This window comes from Leucopleurus acutus (genome assembly GCF_964270905.1).
Source record: "Leucopleurus acutus genome assembly, chromosome: 3".
Lineage (NCBI taxonomy): Eukaryota > Metazoa > Chordata > Mammalia > Artiodactyla > Delphinidae > Leucopleurus > Leucopleurus acutus.
In genome coordinates, this window is record NC_139145.1 from 5007137 (window position 1) to 5025052 (window position 17916).

General features: G+C 55.0%; 3 protein-coding genes across 6 annotated transcripts; 1 reads left to right on the forward strand and 2 right to left on the reverse strand.

Moving 5' to 3' along the window:
• The first annotated feature begins 2417 nt into the window (after nt 1–2417).
• On the forward strand, nt 2418–4268 carry ALKBH7 (alkB homolog 7). 3 transcript variants are annotated; one of them, XM_082835471.1, is made up of 4 exons: nt 2418–2628; nt 3484–3657; nt 3745–3869; nt 4048–4268. In XM_082835471.1, exons 1-4 carry the CDS (start codon nt 2425–2427, stop codon nt 4208–4210), a joined length of 666 nt encoding a protein of 221 aa, XP_082691597.1. In that variant the 5' UTR covers nt 2418–2424; the 3' UTR covers nt 4211–4268. The 3 variants fall into 3 exon arrangements, with proteins under 3 accessions (XP_082691597.1, XP_082691598.1, XP_082691599.1); XM_082835472.1 differs by having other exon boundaries at nt 2418–2609; nt 3460–3657; XM_082835473.1 differs by lacking the exon at nt 3745–3869 and having other exon boundaries at nt 2418–2609; nt 3460–3657.
• A 260-nt stretch (nt 4269–4528) lies between these two features.
• Nucleotides 4529–5086, reverse strand: PSPN (persephin; the record flags this gene model as incomplete). Its single annotated transcript, XM_082836236.1, has 2 exons — nt 4921–5086; nt 4529–4836 (listed from the first exon to the last, which is right to left on the reverse strand). The coding sequence occupies exons 1-2, from the start codon at nt 5072–5074 to the stop codon at nt 4529–4531; spliced, it is 462 nt and encodes a 153-aa protein (XP_082692362.1). The 5' UTR covers nt 5075–5086.
• A 2617-nt stretch (nt 5087–7703) lies between these two features.
• Nucleotides 7704–17900, reverse strand: GTF2F1 (general transcription factor IIF subunit 1). Of its 2 annotated transcripts, none has more exons than XM_082835271.1 (12): nt 17603–17900; nt 17471–17517; nt 16854–16926; nt 15239–15432; nt 14247–14417; nt 9706–9890; nt 8990–9143; nt 8719–8900; nt 8544–8617; nt 8333–8468; nt 8031–8148; nt 7704–7924 (listed from the first exon to the last, which is right to left on the reverse strand). In XM_082835271.1, exons 1-12 carry the CDS (start codon nt 17612–17614, stop codon nt 7720–7722), a joined length of 1551 nt encoding a protein of 516 aa, XP_082691397.1. In that variant the 5' UTR covers nt 17615–17900; the 3' UTR covers nt 7704–7719. The 2 variants fall into 2 exon arrangements, with proteins under 2 accessions (XP_082691397.1, XP_082691396.1); XM_082835270.1 differs by having other exon boundaries at nt 8333–8471.
• Between the last annotated feature and the right edge of the window lie 16 nt (nt 17901–17916).

Sequence of the window (17916 nt, forward strand, 5' to 3'; positions counted from 1 at the left end):
TACAGAATTAAAAGAATCTTTCATTCAAAAAAAAAATTAATGAAAAATAAATAGGGGGGGACTTCCCTGGTGGCACAGTGGTTAAGAATCCACCTGCCAATGCAGGGGACACGGGTTCAAGCCCTGGTCCGGGAAGATCCCACATGCCGCGGAGCAAAGAAGCCCGTGCGCCACACCTACTGAGCCTGCACTCTAGAGCCTGTGAGCCACAACTACTGAAGCCTGCACCCCTAGAGCCTGTGCTCTGCAACAAGAGAAGCCACCGCAATAAGAAGCCTGCGCACCACACAAAGAGTAGCCCCTGCTTGCCACAGCTAGAGAAAGCCCACGCACAGCAACGAAGACCCAACGCAGCCAAAAGCAAATTTAAAAAATTAAAAAAATTGAAATAAATAGGGGGGGCTTCCCTGGTGGCTCAGTGGTTAAGAATCCGTCTGCCAATGCAGGGGACACGGGTTCGAGCCCTGGTCCGGGAAGATCCCACATGCCACGGAGCAACTAAGCCCGTGCACCACAACTACTGAGCCTGCGCTCTAGAGCCCGCGAGCCACAACTACGGAGCCCGTGTACCACAACTACTGAAGCCCATGTGCCTAGAGCCCATGCTCCCCAACAAGAGAAGCCACTGCAATGAGAAGCCAGCGCACCGCAACCAAGAGTAACCCCTGCTCGCTGAAATTAGAGAAAGCCCGCGTGCAGCAACGAAGACCCAACGCATGCAGCAACGACAACCCAACGCAGCCAATAAATAAATAAATAAATGAATAAATAAATAAATAAATAGGGGGACTTCCCTGGTGGCGCAGTGATTAAGAATCTGCCTGCCAATGCCAGGGACACGGGTTTTCGAGCCCTGGTCCGGGAAGATCCCACATGCCGCGGAGCAACTCAGCCTGTGCTTCACAACTACTGAGCCTGCGCTCTAGAGCCCATGAGCCACAACTACTGAGCCCACATGCCACAAGTACTGAAGCCGAAGTGCCTAGAGCCCGTGCTCCGCAACAAGAGAAGCCACCACAATGAGAAGCCTGTGCACCGCAATGAAGGGTAGCTCCCGCTCGCCAAAACTGGAGAAAGCCGGCCCCAAAAACGAAGACCCAACGCAGCTAAAACTAAATAATAAATAAGTAAGTAAATAGGGACTTCCCTGGTGGTCCCGTGGTTAAGAATCCACGCTTCCACTGCAGGGGGTACAGGTTCAACCCCTGGTCAGGGAACCAAGATCCTACACGCCAAGCAGTGTCGCAAAAAAAAAAAAAAACCCTGTAAAAATTAAAAAAATAAATAAATAGACAAAAGGATAAGGAATATTTAAAAAGACAACCACAATATCATTTTCAAACTTTAAAAAAATAACAACACTTACCATGGTCGAATATTCAACCCATGTCAAAATTTCCCTGGTTGTCGCTATTTCTTTTTTTTAGTTTGTTCCAATCAGGATCCCAATAAGGTGCAGGCATTGCCGCTGGTTGATAAATCTTTAAGTGTCTTATTACTGCAGGTTTCCCCTTAATCTCTCAATCTCTCCCTCTTTTTCTTCTCTTTCCTTGAAATTCACCTGTTGGAGAAACATCGTTGTTTGTCTTGTGGACTTTCCCTCTGTCTGAATTTTGATGATGCGATTCTGTCCTTGGTATTTCCGGTAACCTGGTGTATGAATCTAGACAAATCTGATCGGATTCACGTTCCGCTTTTTGGCAAATGACCTCTCAGTTGAGGGTGCCTTCTAGCAGGAGGCACATTAAATCCAGTTGTTGCTCTTTCATGACGTTAGGAGGGAATGAGAGTCCTTGTCTAGAACCACCAATATTCCAATAAGGGCTGCAAAATGGTGACATGACAATTCTACCATTAAAGGAAGAGGATCTTTTGTTTATGTCCTGTTTTTAAGCTGGGAGCCAGCCTGTTTGTATGGGGGTGGGAATGACCCAGTAAAGAGAGGGGGAACGGGAGGCGCCTCGCTTTGACCTTTGACTGAATCCTCTAACTCCGCAAACCTGGCCCCAGCCCATAATCACAGCCTTGACGTCACTCCCTTGACCCCTAGATCTCAGCCTAGCTGTACTCTGCCCTTAACCTCTAGCCTTGGCCCAATCCTTCTATGACCCCTGACCTCTGACCCCCGGCCCTATCAAGCCTTCGCCCACCGCCGCCCCGCCCTCTGGAAGACGGACTTTAGGCACAGCCATTAGTCTGAGTCACTGCGGTCGATGGCGCCCAATACCGCGGGAGAGGAGGCGGATTATGGGGAGAGCCAATAGCTCGAGAGGGCGAGCCGAGTAACAACCAGTAGCCTTGAGCGAGAGGCGGGACTCTGAGAAACGCCAATCGCTGGAAGGACTCGGCGTAACCACAGCCAATGGCTCTGGGGCGGGGGCGTGCTCCTGACCCCGGCAGCTTCCACGACCCGGCTCCGGGGCTATGGCCGGGAGTGGGCGGCTATCGCTGCGGAGCGTGGCCGGGCAGGGCTGGGTGCGGGGCTCGGGGCCGGCCGTGCTAAGCCGCCTACGGGACGCGGCCGTGGTACGGCCCGGATTCCTAAGCGCGGCCGAGGAGGAGACACTGAGCAGCGAGCTGGAACCCCAGCTGCGCCGCCGTCGATACGAGTACGATCACTGGGACTCGGTGAGGCTGCTGGCGCTGGGGGCGGAGCCACAGCGGGGCGGGACCTGGGACGTTAGGGGCGGGACGGGGAGTGGAGCCCTGGGGTGGGCGAGGCTACATCTGGGGGCGGGACCTGGGAATGGGGGCAGTGTCTTGAAGCTGAGGGGCCTTGCGGGCAGGGAGAGCGCTTTGGACAGAAGGGCAGGATCGTAACAGGAGGCAGAACCTGGAACTGAGGGGTGTTTGGGGAACAGGACCAAAGTTAGGGGCGGAAACGGTGTGGAGGGAGTGAGGGAGGGTCACGGGTTGGGGGTGGACCTGGTGTTGGGTGGGATCATGTTGTGAATATTGAAGCTGGGCCAGCATTAGGGACGGCATCTGGGACTGAATTGGAGCCTGATGGTGGGTAGAAAGGACTGAGGCCAGGGGTTCGATCCCTGGTCCAGGAAGATCCCACACGCCACGGAGCAACTAAGCCCATGTGCCACAACTCCTGAGCCCAGACGCCACAGCTACTGAAGCCCGTGCTCCGCAACAAGAGAAGCCACCGCAATGAGAAGCCCGCTCGCCGCAACTAGAGAAAGCCTGCGCGCAGCAACGGAGACCCAACACAGCCAAAAATAAATAATTTTTTTTAAAAAACGACTAAGGCCAGACCCAGATGGGTCAGGGTTGGTGTCTGAGACCCAGCATCATGGGGTAGATAGGACCAAGGTTGTGAGTTAAGGGTGGGGTCAAGGGTCATGCTGGAAAAACCAGGCCTTTGCTTTGCACTTCCACCACCCTCTCCCCCAACCCACCCCAGCCCCACAATGTGCCTTAGTTTCCCTTTTCCCCCCTGGGAGCTTCCAGGCTTGACCTGAGCTCTCTGGGCAGGCCATCCACGGCTTCCGAGAGACAGAGAAGTCGCGCTGGTCAGAGGCAAGCCGGTCGATCCTGCAGCGTGTGCAGGCAGCCGCCTTTGGCCCCGGCCAGACCCTGCTCTCCTCGGTGCACGTGCTGGACCTGGAACCTCGGGGCTACATCAAGCCACACGTGGACAGCATCAAGGTGTGCAGAGGCCAGTGCCTTGGAGTTCCTGGCTGGGGGTGAGCCGGCCAGGCCAAAGCCCACCTGCCAGTGTGTCCCCTCTTCCAGTTCTGTGGCTCCACGATTGCTGGCCTGTCCCTGCTGTCTCCCAGCGTCATGCGGCTGGTGCACACCCAGGAGCCAGGGGAGTGGCTGGAACTCTTGCTGGAGCCAGGCTCCCTCTACATCCTTAGGTACTGGCAGCCAGGGAGCCCCCACCCCACCAGTAACTCCTGAGATGCCCACCCAGCACTTTGAGCACCTTCTCTCATTCAGCCCTGACAGCAGACTCTACCCCCCACCGCAGGCGCTCTGCCTGGAACAGGGGCTGCTCTCACCCCACCCGGCCACAGCCTCTATTTTCTCTTGCAGGGGTTCGGCCCGTTATGACTTCTCTCACGAGATCCTTCGGGATGAAGAGTCCTTTTTTGGGGAGCGTCGGGTTCCCCGGGGCCGACGCATCTCTGTGATCTGCCGCTCCCTCCCTGAGGGGATGGGGCCTGGGGAGCCCGGGCAGCTGCCCCCACCCTGCTGACCCCGGGGCCCTCCCCGCCAGCTGCTCAAGACACCGTGTTTGTGAATAAAGTTGGAGAGTGGACAAGCTGGCCTTCCCGGCACCGGCTGTTTTTGGGGGCTGGAATCTGCAGGGGAAGCCCGGGACCCCACCTGCCCACCCATTGGGAGCATCCCCGGCAGGACACACACTCACGAGGCTGGAGGAGCAGTTTCCTTTATTGCGCCCCTTGCTGGCGGCCCAAACCACCTCCCCTTCTCTTCGCCTCAGCATCCAAGCCTCCAATAAATAAGTCAGCTGAGCTCCTCCAGCGGCTGCAGGGCCCCAGGCCGGGCATTCTCAGCCGCCACAGCCACAGGCTGCCGCCGAGAGCTGGGGCAGCCGCTGCCAGCGGTGGCGGTCGTCGAGGAAGGCCACATCGGCGTAGCGGGTGGGGCGGCAGCAGGGCCCACCGTGGGCTCGGCCCTGACCCCGCAGCCGGGCCAGCGTCAGGCCGTGCTGGGTGCGGGCGCCGCGGGGACAGCTGCCGGCGCAGTAGCGGAAGATGACCGTCTCCTCCGACGTGTAGCCCAAGCCCAGCTCGGCCACGGGCAAGGGTAGGCTCCACAGCTGGCACGGGCCGGCCAGGGCTCGGCGCGGGCGGGTGCCTGCGGGGACAGGGGGCAGCTGACAGCGGGCAGGGTCTGGGCGGGAAGGAGTCGGGGAGCGCACGGGGTTCTGGGGGTCCTTACCCAGCTGCGGCCTCCGGGTCCCTCTGTCCACCACTGGCTCAGACAAGAGCTCCTCCTCTGCCACCGAAGCCCCCCAGGCCCCAGGGCCCCCGCGGAGGTCCAAGTGCAGGGTCAGGAGCAGCAGAGAGCCTAGCAGGACTCGTCCTGTGGCCATGGTGACGGGCAGGTCCTGAGGGTGGAGATGCCCTGCGTCCTCAATTTATCCCCCCGGCCTGAGCTGCGGAGATAACCTCTTCACTGCCGGCCGCTGTCTTGTCACAAAGGCCTCCGCGTCCCACACCTGGGGCCCAGGCAGTCCCTTTCCTCCTGCCCCACACTGCACATCCTTCTAAGAGTTAAGGGCGCACACCCCCCGCATACCCCATCCAGACATTCCACAGACCTATTTCCGACACCCCCTCCGCCCCCTGATTTACGAGTGTCGTGGCGGCAGCCAGGGCCGAGCCCAGGGCGGGCAACCAGGGTCCCCACCCGACCTGCCGTCTGGAGGGAGAGGTGGGGGGCCCCGTGGGTCCCCCACTGGGGGCTCTCCCCACTTGGGCAGGGTGCTGGGGCTCAGTAGCCCCTGTGTCACGCACCAGGTAGAGCAGATGTGGGTAGGGGGAAGAGGTGGGTTGGCAGGTGGGTGAGCTGACGGGGAATCCATCGTGGCTCCTGCCTGGAGGATTAAGACATCATGCCCCTGTCTCCGGGCCTGGCGGGGCCAGCATCAAAACAGGAAAGGGGAGAGGCCCAGGGACAGCCAAGAGCTGGGACACCAGGGGCAGGAAGCTCACCCCGCAGGGACTCCTGTCTCTAGAAGGCCAACCTGAGCCCCCTGGGACCTCAGTCCTGCCCTAGGGTCAGAGGGCATCAGAGCAGAGGGGCGGTTAGGCCCCACCCTGGTCCCGGTGACCTCCCTGCCCTTCCCTTCACCCCAGGGAAGTGAACGTCCATCCCCAGCCGTGAAAGGGGGCTAAACCAGAATCCCTCCCACGTGGGGAGGACAGACAGAAGACGCATTTAGTGTGTAACGTGGTGCCTGGCACTGTGCAGTTGAGAGCTTCTGAGGCAAGGGAAATACGAACAGCTTGTGGAGGTTTGACGAGGTGCTCAATCTCACGCAGGTGAGGCTGGGTTAAAACTCGGATGAGACTGTGCACCCAAGACTGGCAGACATCGAAGTCTGCTTACACCCGGCTGGGTGTGTGTGTGTGTGTGTGTGTGTGTGACACGAGCACGCCTGTTGGCAGCACTGTAAATCGGTAGCCGCTGAGCATTTGCTACAGAAGGTGCAAATCACATCTCTGATCCAGGACACCTGCTCAGGAACTCATCCTCCTCAGGTGAGGCAAGATGCAAGCTCAGGGTCATTCGCTGCCTTTTGTATCAGCAAGAGACTGGAGAGGACCTCAACTCCACCCACAGGGGACCGCCTCAATGATTCTGGTGTGGTTGTTCTTGCGCTGTTTATTGAGACTACTTTCAGATGGGGGGTGGGAACGTCACTTATCCAAAGTCACCCAGAATTAAGAAACACCGGTGGGATTTGGACCCAAGTCAAGCTGAATGCAAGACCCCTGCTCTGAACCACCGGGGCACATGGCCCGGCCTGGTGGGGAGGCCTTAGACCTCGGTCCACGTGGCAGGCAGAGCAGGGGTGAAATTGCCAGGGCAAGGGGCCATTGCTTCTCTCCCAAAAGGCCTGGCGGAAGGATGGGGAGGGAGGGTGGAATGACCTGGGACATTCCTAGGAATTAACCTGGCGTCTCAGGCATTCCCGCCCGGCAGCCAAGGGCCTGTGGAACTGGATGGGAAAGTTTTCCACCCGCAGTCTCCAGCTTGGGCAAGACGGAAGGCCGGCATCCTGCCCCCAGCTGGATCACTCCAACGGGGGTTCAGAAGTACTCCTGCTGCCAAATTCCGCTTCCAGCAACGTGACTGTCCACGAACTCAAAAGGCCCTCCTGCTACAGCACTCCTAGCAATGCTAGATAAAATAAACGCCTAACCAACTTGTAAGCATCTAAGGGAAGCCCCAGAAATATCACTGGGAAGTTGAAAAATAGGGGCCAGATGCCAAGATCAGCAAGAAGGGGGTTTGGGATTTTGTCGCCGTGTAGGGACAGAGCCACAAGCTGAGGACCACACCTAAAATGGGCTCAGGACAGGACTTCTGGGGCACCTGCTGGGAGCATAGGCAAAAACCATCTGGAAGGACTTGCCTGCAAAGCAGACCATGCGGGAGTCTCACAGATAGAGGCCCGAGCTGGCCATGAGTCCGCCATCCCAGATCCCAAAACACGAGAACAGATCATGAAAAGGAGTCAGGATACAGCAGGATGCCCGTGAGCTTCAGGTCCTAGGTGAGTGTGATGGAGACTGTAAGTCAAGGATGCTTAAAACTAAAAATGCGAAAGAAGGGATCAAAAACAGAAGGGGCCAGACACTCAAAACAGACCTGCTGATCTGAGAAAGAAACAAAGATACCTTGGAGAATTGGAAAACAGACAGTGAAACTGAGTACTGACTGGGTTCAGGTGGTGGCTAAGCCACAGCTGAAGAGGGAACTGGTCAAAGGAAGACCTGAAAGCTATCACCCAGCAGAAGCCAGTGGAGGAGGCTGAGGGGTAAGGAGAGGATTAAGTTCTAGAGGTTTCAGAAGCAGGGGACTGGAGACAGAGAAGTAAACTGTGGAGAAAACACTGGGGTCCTCAGACTCAGAGGGTGGGGTGACAGACGGGCAGTGGGACGGGAGGTGGTGAGTGTGGGAATCAAGAGCCCGAGGATTCTAGAAAACAGCCTGTTTATTGGGGGAGCCTCACTCCTTGAGGGAGAAGTGCATCTTGTCGTTGATCATCTTGCGCTCGGGGTTCAGGCGCTTGAGGATCTGGGCCAGCACGTTCACCGTCTGCTCACTGCTCAGCCCCGTCTTCTTGGTCTGGAACTTTTTCAGCAGGTCCTTGGTGGTCATGGGCTTCCGTGTCAGGTAGCGGCGCACGGCATCCTCGGTCACCTGCACGTCGCTGGAGGTGGGCAGGTGGGTGTCAGCAGGCGGCCCTCCGTCCCCAAGGCCCCCTCCGAGCCCCCCCCCAAGCCCCCTCCCTGCTCCTGCCATCCTCGCCAACTTACCCGCTGCTGGGAGTGGACTTCCCGGACTGGGGCTGAGGGGTGGACTTCCCTGACAGGCTCTGGGGTCCGGTGTCCAGCCGCAGCCGCTTGGCCGCCGGCGTCTCGCTGGTCCGCTTCCCTGTGGGAGCAGAGGCGGGGCTGAGCCTTGGGGCGGGGAGGCTGGACCCCTGGGGGAACCCCGGGCCAGCGGTGCCAGGATTACATGTGCAAGGGGTTCAGGGGCAGGCAGACAGGATGCTGAAAGGGAGGGCAAGTACGGGGTCAAGAGGTTGAGGCGGGCAGGGTGGGATGGGGCGACTCACCCTGTTCCAGCTTGTTGGCGGCCGCCCGCAGGGTGGAGGAAGTGCTGCCCGTCTCCGTGCTGGGTGTGCCGGGCCGGCTGTTGCCCCGGGAGCTGCCACCCGACTGCTTCCGCTCCCTCTTGGGGGGCGTCTTCTTCTTCTGGGACACCAGAGTTGGGGATGTGAGTCTGGAGAGGGACACGCCATCCCCCCGCCCCGGGCTGGGACTTACCGCCATGAAGAGCGCCGAGGAGGCCTCGCTGTCGATGTCGCTCTCCTCTGAGCTGTCCGACTCCTCGCTGCTGTCTGCACGGGGCCAGAGGAGGGGCGTCAGGAGCGGAGGTCCCGCCCCCCCAGCCCCATCCCAGATCAGGGGCCTGGGCCGCGGCCGGGGGAGGCGCACCCACCTTTCCTCCGCTTCTTGTCCTGTGGCGTGGGCGCCTTCTTCTCCTCCTCGTCCTCCTTGTCCTCCTCGGGCGGCTTCTCCTCCTCGCTCTCCTCGCTGCTCTCACTCTGCTCGTCCACGCCCTTGGGGCCCTCCTCCTGCTGGGTGACCTTGGGCTTGCCCTCCAGCTCGTCCTGGGAGCTGCTGCAAGACGAGCACAGAGCGGGCAGAGGGTGAGGGAATGTGTGTGCAGGCCGGCCCAGGGTCTCACACCCGCCTCCTGCCTGCCTCACCTGGAGCCGTCGGACATGTAGTCCACCTCCTGGCCCTCGAAGTCCCCGTCGTCACTGTCCTCAAAGGCCTCGTCGTCTGACCCCTTCTTCTTCTTCTTCTTCCTGCCCCCCTTGCTGGGCGGCGCCTTCTTCTTGGCTTTGAGGGCTCGGCCGCCTGGGGAAGGGGAGACAAGGGGAGGGGCTCGGATGGGCACACTTCACGCTTTGTGTATCCGATGACACCTGATGTCTCTGGGGCCTTTGCCCTCTGGGGAGAGACACCAGGACCGGCCCCAATTCCTCCAAGAGGCAAAGAGCTGGCCCAGGGGCGCACCTCTCACCCACAGGCCAACCTGACTCCACACCCCCACCACCCCCTTCTCTCTCACACGCAGGGCCACCATCCCTGCCCTGTATCACCTGGGCAGCCAGAGACCAGGCCTTGGCCCAGAGCCCACTGGCATGACTCAACTGGCCAGTCCTAAGCCGTTTCCTTGGAAACCCCAGTTGAGGCTGTGGCCGAGGCCTTCCTATGGCTCCCTGCTGCCTCCTACCAACCCTGGCGCTTCCCCAAGCGGACAAGCTCCCGGGCCCAGGGGCCCATGAGTAACCAAGTTTTCCTTTCAGGGGCATTAACCTCTCTGAGTCATCACACAGCCACCTTGATAAATTATGACCGGGCACTAATCAGGCGGCTGTGCCGACCACCCCAGCCACGGAAGCTCTGCCAGCCTCACCCTCCTCGCCACTGGCCTCGCTGTCATCAGAGGACATCTCCAGGTCATCCTCCAGGTCGTGGATGCGCAGCTCACTGGCCTTCTTGCGCCCACGCTTCTCCTTCTCCTCGTCCTCCTCGTCCTGGTCCTGGTCCTTGAGCCGCCGCTGCTGCATGATGCTGAAGTGGTTCAGGACTTTGTTTCTCCTGTGGGTGGGGGGCACAGCAGGGGCTGACAAGGGGCCTGGCTCCAGAGCCCGCCTCCAGGAGCTGGGCCTTGTCCCGGGTGCCACCCTGCACTTCCACCGGGCATTCCCCAGAGGGGAACCACAGACACATGTAGGTGAGAAGAGGGACAAGCTGACCCCGCGCATGGGGACGCACAGGTGTGGCAGCAACAGCCTGAGATCACACAGGGAGAGCTGGCCCTCCTTCAGTTCCCGCTCTACCCAGAGTCCCTCAGGAGAAGGCCTCACGCGATGCTGATGCCCCAGCACCTCGCTTGGGCTCAGGGCCTCTCTCGGGCAACAGAATCAGGCCATATGATACAGTCACATCCGTCACTTTTGTTGTAGTTCATGGGTGCCTTCTTTTTAATGGCAGGGGGTACTGGTGTTTCCATTTAGAGTGGTGATGAAAGTTTTTAAAAACATGATTGCATTTAAAGACAGTCTTAGGGGACTTCCCTGGTGGCGCAGTGGTTAAGAATCTGCCTGCCAATGCTGGGGACATGGGTTTGAGCCCTGGTCTGGGAAGATCCCACATGCCACGGAGCAACTAAGCCCGTGTGCCACAACTACTAAGCCTGTGCTCTAGAGCCCACAAGCCACAACTACTGAGCCTGTGTGCCATAACTACTGAAGCCGTGTGCCTATAGCCCGTGCTCTGCAACAAGAGAAGCCACTGCAGTGAGAAGCCTGTGCACTGCAACGAAGAGCAGCCCCCGCTTGCCACAACTACAGAAAGCCTGTGTGCAGCAATGAAGACCCAACACAGCCAAAAATAAATAAATTTATAAAAAATTTTAAAAATAATAAAAATAAAGAAAGTCTTAGGATTGTATATAACAACAGGAGCAGAATTCATGGGTAGTATATAAAAAAGACTGAAGCTGTATTCAACATGGTACTGGAAGTCCTAGCCACAGCCATCAGATAAGAAAAAATAAATACAAGGAATCCGAATTGGAATGGAAGAAGTAAAACTGTCTGCAGATGACATGATACTATATACAGAAAATCCTAAACACAACACCAAAAAAACAATTAGAACTGATAAATGATACTGCAGGATATAAAACTAATATATACAAATCTGTTGTGTTTCTACACACTAACAACAAACTATCAGAAAGAGAAATTAAGAAAACAATCCCATTTACAATCGCATCCAAAAGAACAAAACACCTAGGTATAAATCTAACCGAGGAGGTGAAAGACTTGTACTCAGAAAACTATAAGAAAGAAATTGAAGATGACACGAACAAATGGAAAGATACACCATGCTCATGGATTGGGAGAATGAATATTGTTAAAGCGACCATTCTACCCAAGGCAATCTAGAGAGTCAATGCAATCCCTATCAAAACACCAATGGCATTTTTCACAGAACCAAAAAAATAATTCTGAAATTTCTATGAAAAGACTAAAGACCCCAAGTAGCCAAAACAACTTTGAGAAAGAACAACAAAGCTGGAGGTATCATGCTCCCTGCTCTCAAACTATACTACAAACCTACAGTCATTAAAACAGTAATGGTACTGGCACAAAAACACATAGACCGATGGAACAGAATAGACAGTCTAGGAATGAACGCACATTATATAGTCAATAAATCTATGACAAAGGAGGCAAGAATATATAATGAAGAGAAGACAGTCTCTTCAATAAACGGTATTGAGAAAATGGGACTATTCTCTCACACCACACACAAAAATAAACTCAAAATGGATTAAGACTTAAATGTAAGACCTGAAAGCATAAAAATTCTAGAAGAAAACATAAGCAGTATACTCTTTGACACTGGTCTTAGCAATATTTTTTTGGATATGTCTCCCCAGACAAGGGAAACAAGAGCAAAAATAAATAGGGCAACACCAAACTAAAAAGCTTTTGCACAATGAAGGAAACCATCAACAAACCAAAAAGGTTGCCCACTGAATGGGAGAAGGTATTTGCAAATGATATATCTGATAAGGGGTTAATATCCAAAATACAAAGAACTCATACAACTCAACATGAAAAAAGCAAACAACCTGATTAAAAAATGGGCAGAAGGGCTTCCCTGGTGGCGCAGCGGTTGAAAGTCCGCCTGCCGATGCAGGGGACACGGGTTTGTGCCCCGGTCTGGGAAGATCCCACATGCCACAGAGCGGCTGGGCCCGTGAGCCATGGCCACTGAGCCTGCGCATCTGGAGCCTGTGCTCTGCAATGGGAGAGGCCACAACAGTGAGAGGCCCGCGTACCGAGAAGAAAAAAAAAAAAAAAAATAGGCAGAAGACCTGAATAGACATTTTTCCAAAAAAGACATACAGATGCCAACAAACACATGAAGAGATGCTCAACATCACAAATGATCAGGGAAATGCAAATCCAAACTGTAGTAAGAGGGCTTCCCTGGTGGCACAGTGGTTGGGAGTCCACCTGCCGATGCAGGGGATGCGGGTTCGTGTCCCGGTCCGGGAGGATCCCGCATGCCGCGGAGCGGCTGGGCCCATGGGCCACGGCCGCTGAGCCTGTGCGTCCGGAGCCTGTGCTCTGCAGTGGGAGAGGCCACAGCAGTGAGAGGCCCGCGTACCACAAAAAAAAAAAAAAAAAACTCTAATAAGATATCACCTCACACCAGTCAGAATGGTTATTTTCAAAAGACAACAAATAACAAGGGTTGGTGAGGGTGTGGAGAAAAGGGAACCCTCGTGCACTGTTGGTGGGAATGTAAATTGGTGCAGCCACTGTGGAAAACTGTGGAGATTAAATTAAAACTACCGTACAATCCAAAATTCCACTTCTGGGTGTCTTTCCGAAGAAAAGAAAAACACTAACTCAAAAAGATATATGCACCCCTATGTTCATTACAGCACTATTTACAATAACCAAGATGTGGAAGATAAATACTGTACTTATATGTGGAATTAAAAAAAAAAGAACAAACATAACAAAACAGAAACAGAGTCATAGATACAGGAAACAAACAGGTGGTCGCCAGAGGGAAGAGGAGTGAGGGGATGAGTGAACTAGGTGAAGGAGATTACGAGGTACAAACTTTCAGTTGCGAAATAAATGTCACGGGGATAAAATGTACAGGATAGGAACAGAGTCAACGATGACACAGTATCTTTATATGGTGATGATGCAACTCGACTCATCGTGGTGATCATTTTGAAATGTATAGAAATATCGAATCAATAGGTTGTACACTAGGAACATAGTGATGTAGGTCAATGATACTTCAACCAACAAACTCACAGAGAAAGGAATCAGATTTGTGGTTACCAGAAGTGGCAAGAGGGGGAATTGGATGAAGGTGGTTAAAAGGTACAAACTTCCAGTTATAAGATAAATAAGTACTAGCGATGTATAGTGTATGACATGATTATGATTAATTACCACTGCTGTATGTTATATATGAAAGTTTTGAGAGTAAACCCTAAGAGATCGCATCACAAGGAAAAAATTTTTTTTCTTTCCCTTTTATTTTATACCTATATGAGATGATGGGTGTTCACTAAAAGTTATTGTGGTAAACATTTCATGGTGTATGTAAGTCAACTCATTATGCTGTACACCTAGAACTTAGTGCTGGATGTCAATTACACCTCCATTAAACTGGAAGGAAGAAAAAAAAAAACAGGAATGAAGCTCCATTACACAAGAATGTAAATGTACTTAACACCACTGAATGGTGCACTCAAAAATGGTTGAGATGATAAATTTTACATATTTTTTTACTACAATTAAAATTTTTAAAAAACGAAGCAGCGATACACACTACAATGTGGATAAAGCTTGAGGACACCATGCTCAGTGACATAAACCAGACATAAAAGGCCAAACACTGTCTGATTCCACTCCCTAGAGGACTCAGATCCAGAGACAGGAAGTAGATGGTGGGGGCCGGGGGCTGGGGGAGGGGCTGGGGAATCAGTGTTTCATGGGGACAGAGTTTCAGTTTGGGAAGATGAGAAAGTTCTGGAGGTGGAGGGGGCGGATGGCTGCGTACTTAATGCCACTGAGCTGTGCATTTAAAACTGGTAAATGTTATTTTATGTGTATTCTACCAGCAGTTGATCCAGCTGTGAGACCTGCCTGGGGGAAGCCATGTAGGCCGGGAGACCCCACCCTGCTTGCCGATTCCTGCTCCAGGGCTCAGCTCAGCCACTCCCCCATCCCTGGCTCTTGCACCGCCCTGTGCATCCCTGATGGTCCCAGGTCCATTCCCCCACTGGACTGGGAGCTCCCTGAGGGGCTGGTGAGATCTGGCTTGGTCACCACTGAGTCCCCAGCTCCCAACCGGGAACGATATTCGGGGGATGCACCTCATTTCCAGTCGTGCCCCCTCACTCACCTCTCCCACTCCTCCTCGGCCTCCTCGGCCGTGAGCGTGCGGTGCTTGGCCAGCGGCGTGAAGTTGTACCAGTTGTGCACGGGGAAGGCCTCAAAAGCCCCATCAGGGCACTGGGTGAAGATGTAGTAGGATGTGTTCTCTGTCACACCTCCCTTCTTTATGCCCTTGAACCTGCGTGGAGTTCAAGGTTACTGTCGGCCAGAGGAAGAGGCACCAGCCCCACCCTCATACACCCCCCTGCAACCCCAGGCCTACCCCCTCTCCAGAGCCACCTGAGTCCTCCCAGCAGAATCTGAGGCTGGAAGGCCTTGGGCTGGCCCTTCGACTGTCTGAGCCTGGATTTCCACATCTGGAAAGCACGGCTCCCCACCTTACAGAGCGGGCTTAGGGTTCCTTTGCATTATACATGTCATGGTCCTTTCTGGCCATGAAGAGCACAGGGCCCTACAGTCAGACCCCTCCGGACTTGCCTCCAGAATCTTCCTGGGGGCTGAACCACTGCCAGCCCCCTCCTGGCCTCTGGCATCACCCGCAAGTGGAGGCAGTCTTACAGCGTGCCCCTTCCCTGCCTACAGCCTTCAGGCTCCCCTGGGCCCCAGCCCACCCACAGTCCAGCTGCAGCCTGGCGCCCACCGCCCTATCCATCTGCCCACCCTGTCACTGTCATGCGCTGTGACAGTCCCTAGGGCTCGGCGCTTCGTGCCTTCGTGCTCGCTGTTCTGCCGGAGTGCCCTTCATCCCCCTAACCTCTGTCCTCCCCACCCCCCGAACCCCAGGTGGCCCCTCGCTGGGTGCCACAGTACCAGAGCCCGGGCTTCGGGCATCCCGGCCCTCAGAGCTCCTGCCCGGGCATCCCGTCAGCTCATCTACCCAAGTAAAACCCTTCGCAGGAGGATGAGCTGTCACTCCTGGGCTGTTACCCCCGCTGTACAGCAGGCACATGAGAGTTCAGCGGAGGGCACCCGCGGAGTGGGGTCGAGGGCGGCACTTACTTCCGGCCTGCTTTGCCGTTGACTCGGAGCAGCCAAGGCTGGTCCTCGGGCCGGAACTCCTTGAGGACTATGCCGTACTTCTTCCTCCGCGCCTCCTCCCGGAGCCTGCGGTTGAACTCGCTGCCGGCGCCCGACTCGGGCATCTCCTCCTCTTGGTAAATCTTCTTGTTGCTCAGGTCGCGTTCCAGCCGGGCCTGGGAGGACAGGAAGCAACACCTCTCATCCGGGGGCCTGATCCCACCACCAACACCCTTTCCTCCCCCGAAGCTGCGCGGCGGGCACTCAAAGCCACCTGGTTGGCGAAAAGGCGCTCGGTGAAATGTGGGTGAAGGGATCTGGGCAAGCCCTGTACTATGTCAAGTTTTGCAGCTTTTTGAAAGTTTGAAATTATTTCCCAGTGAAAAGTTAGAAAGAAAGGAAGGAAGGAAGAAAGAAAAAGATTGGCACTGACATATATACACTAATATGTATAAAACAGATAATTAATAAGAACCTGCTGTATAAAAAATAAATAAGTAAATAAAATTCAAAAAAAAAAGAGAAAAGAAAAAGAAAGAAACCCTAGAACCCAGCCACTTCTCATAATCTGTTTGCTCCAAACCCCATCATGGCTCACCTGGACCAGAGCCTTCACCTCCACCCTGTCCCCTTCACCTGCCCTCGACCCCACAGTGGCAAAATCACTTTACAATTCTCTGTTTCTAAGCCTTTAATGGCTTCTGCTACGGATGGATGTTTGTGTCCCCCCAAAATGCCTTTGCTTTTTTTTTGCTGTGCAGCTTGGGGGATCTTGGTTCCCCAACCAGGGATTGAACCCCGGCCCTCGGCAGTGAAAGCGTGGAGTTCTAACCACTGGACCACCAGGGAATTCCCCCAAAATGCACTTGTCGAAGCCTAATCTCCAGTGTGATGGTATCTGGGGTGGGGCCTTTGGCAGATGATTAGGTTATGAGGGTGGAGCCTTATGAGTGGGATGTGCGCCCTTATAAAGGATTCCAGAGAGCTCCGTCCCCCTTCTGCCAGGTGAGGACACAGTGAAAATGTACCAGCTATGAAACAGGAAGCACACCCTCACCAGACACCAAATCTTGTTGGCACCTTGATCTTGGACTTCCAACCTCCGGAACTGTGATAAATAAGTGTCTGTTGTTTATAAACCACCCAGTCTCTGGTATGCTGCTATAGCAGCCTCTACAAACTAAGACAGTTTCCAAAGACCTTTCTACAGGGGACGCGGGCTTGTGCCCTGGTCCGGGAAGATCCCACGTGCCGCGGAGCAGCTAGGCCCGTGAGCCGTGGCCGCTGGGCCTGCGCGTCTGGAGCCTGTGCTCCACGACGGGAGAGGCCACGACAGTGAGAGGCCCACATACTGCAGAAAAAAAAAAAATTGCCCATCAGTGGACACAACTTCTCCTTTCAGGAGAAACCTCCTGCAGGACCAGACATATCTCACCCCCAGGGATGCCCAGCAGCTCAGCCTGGGCCTTAGTCATCACTTATCTCCACCCAGGGACAGCTGAGGATACTAAGCCTTAGTTACTATCACAACTAAGCAACTATTACAACCACCAAGGCCAGGATCAGGTTCTCTCACGCCCTCAGAAACGGGACTTACCTGATTCCAAGTAGCGAGGTTGACCTTATCGGCTGCATTGAAAGCCATGATATTGTATTTTTTGGTGGTATTTCTGGAATGGACAAGAAGAGGCAGTGCTCAATCATTCATTCATTCAGTAAACCCTCCCTGGCTCAGCCCTTTGTGCCTGCGCTCATGCTGGGGACCCATAAAAGAACCCAGAGGTTCCCAGTCTGTCAGGAAAGTGGGATCCATACTCCCAAGCCCATTCAGAGAAAAGGGACAAAGATTTCTAGGAACCCAAGATGTGGGGATAATTGGGAGCTCAGCCCTGGGCCGGGGGGTGGGCAGGCAGGGAATGCCTCCTGAAGGAGGAAAATCCCGGAAGTGAATTTTGCAGGATCAACAAGAATCCACCCAGCAGAGTCACAGTTGGCATTCCTGCCAGAGGGAATGCTAGGCAGGGGGCTGCGTCTTACTGTATGTTAATGTACTCGTTCATTCATTCACTCCCTTCAAAAAAGTGATGCCCCAGAGGCCTCAGCTCAACCCCAGCCCTGGAAGGAGAATCAGGAGGTGCCAGGCACGTCTGGAGGTTCGTGAAGACTTTAATCCCTTTTTGAGGGAAGAGGGGGAGGTGAGGATCAGGGACTTACTTGGGAACTCGGACGACATACTCAGTGACATTCTGGCTGCTGGGGCCCTGAGGGGAGAGAAAGCAGGACGGTGAGTGAGGGGCTACAGAACCCACCACCTGGACCCCCCGAACCGCCTCGCCGCACACTTACGAGGGCCGCCATGGGCGATGGGCGATGGTCGGGGACCGGTCCGAACCTCTTCCTTTTCGCCTTCCCCGGTGTCCGCGTCCCTCGGTCCCGCGGAAGCCACCCTCAAGGTGCCGGGCCTCTGGCTCCGACAGAGGACCCCAAGCCCGGGGTACAGCAGATCCTGGGAAAATCAATCCGGAGGCGGCACTGGGTCAGCGGTCAACCTCGGAGGCCTCTAGTGCCACACCTGCGCCTGCGCGGCCGCCTATACCGGAAGCGAAGCTCTCCAGCAGGCCGAGTCGCGGAAGCCGCCTCTGAGCTAAAGACAACCCGTT

Excerpts from the sequence above, each read along its gene's own strand:
- ALKBH7 (XM_082835471.1), top strand. The coding sequence starts at position 2,425 with ATGGCCGGGAGTGGGCGGCTATCGCTGCGGAGCGTGGCCGGGCAGGGC. Across the intron at positions 3,658-3,744 it reads CACACGTGGACAGCATCAAG|TTCTGTGGCTCCACGATTGC; the intron begins GTGTGCAGAGGC and ends CCCCTCTTCCAG. Across the intron at positions 3,870-4,047 it reads GGCTCCCTCTACATCCTTAG|GGGTTCGGCCCGTTATGACT; the intron begins GTACTGGCAGCC and ends TTTCTCTTGCAG.
- GTF2F1 (XM_082835270.1), bottom strand. Across the intron at positions 9,144-9,705 it reads CGAGGCCAGTGGCGAGGAGG|GCGGCCGAGCCCTCAAAGCC; the intron begins GTGAGGCTGGCA and ends CCCCTTCCCCAG. Across the intron at positions 8,149-8,332 it reads CGCCAACAAGCTGGAACAGG|GGAAGCGGACCAGCGAGACG; the intron begins GTGAGTCGCCCC and ends CTGCTCCCACAG.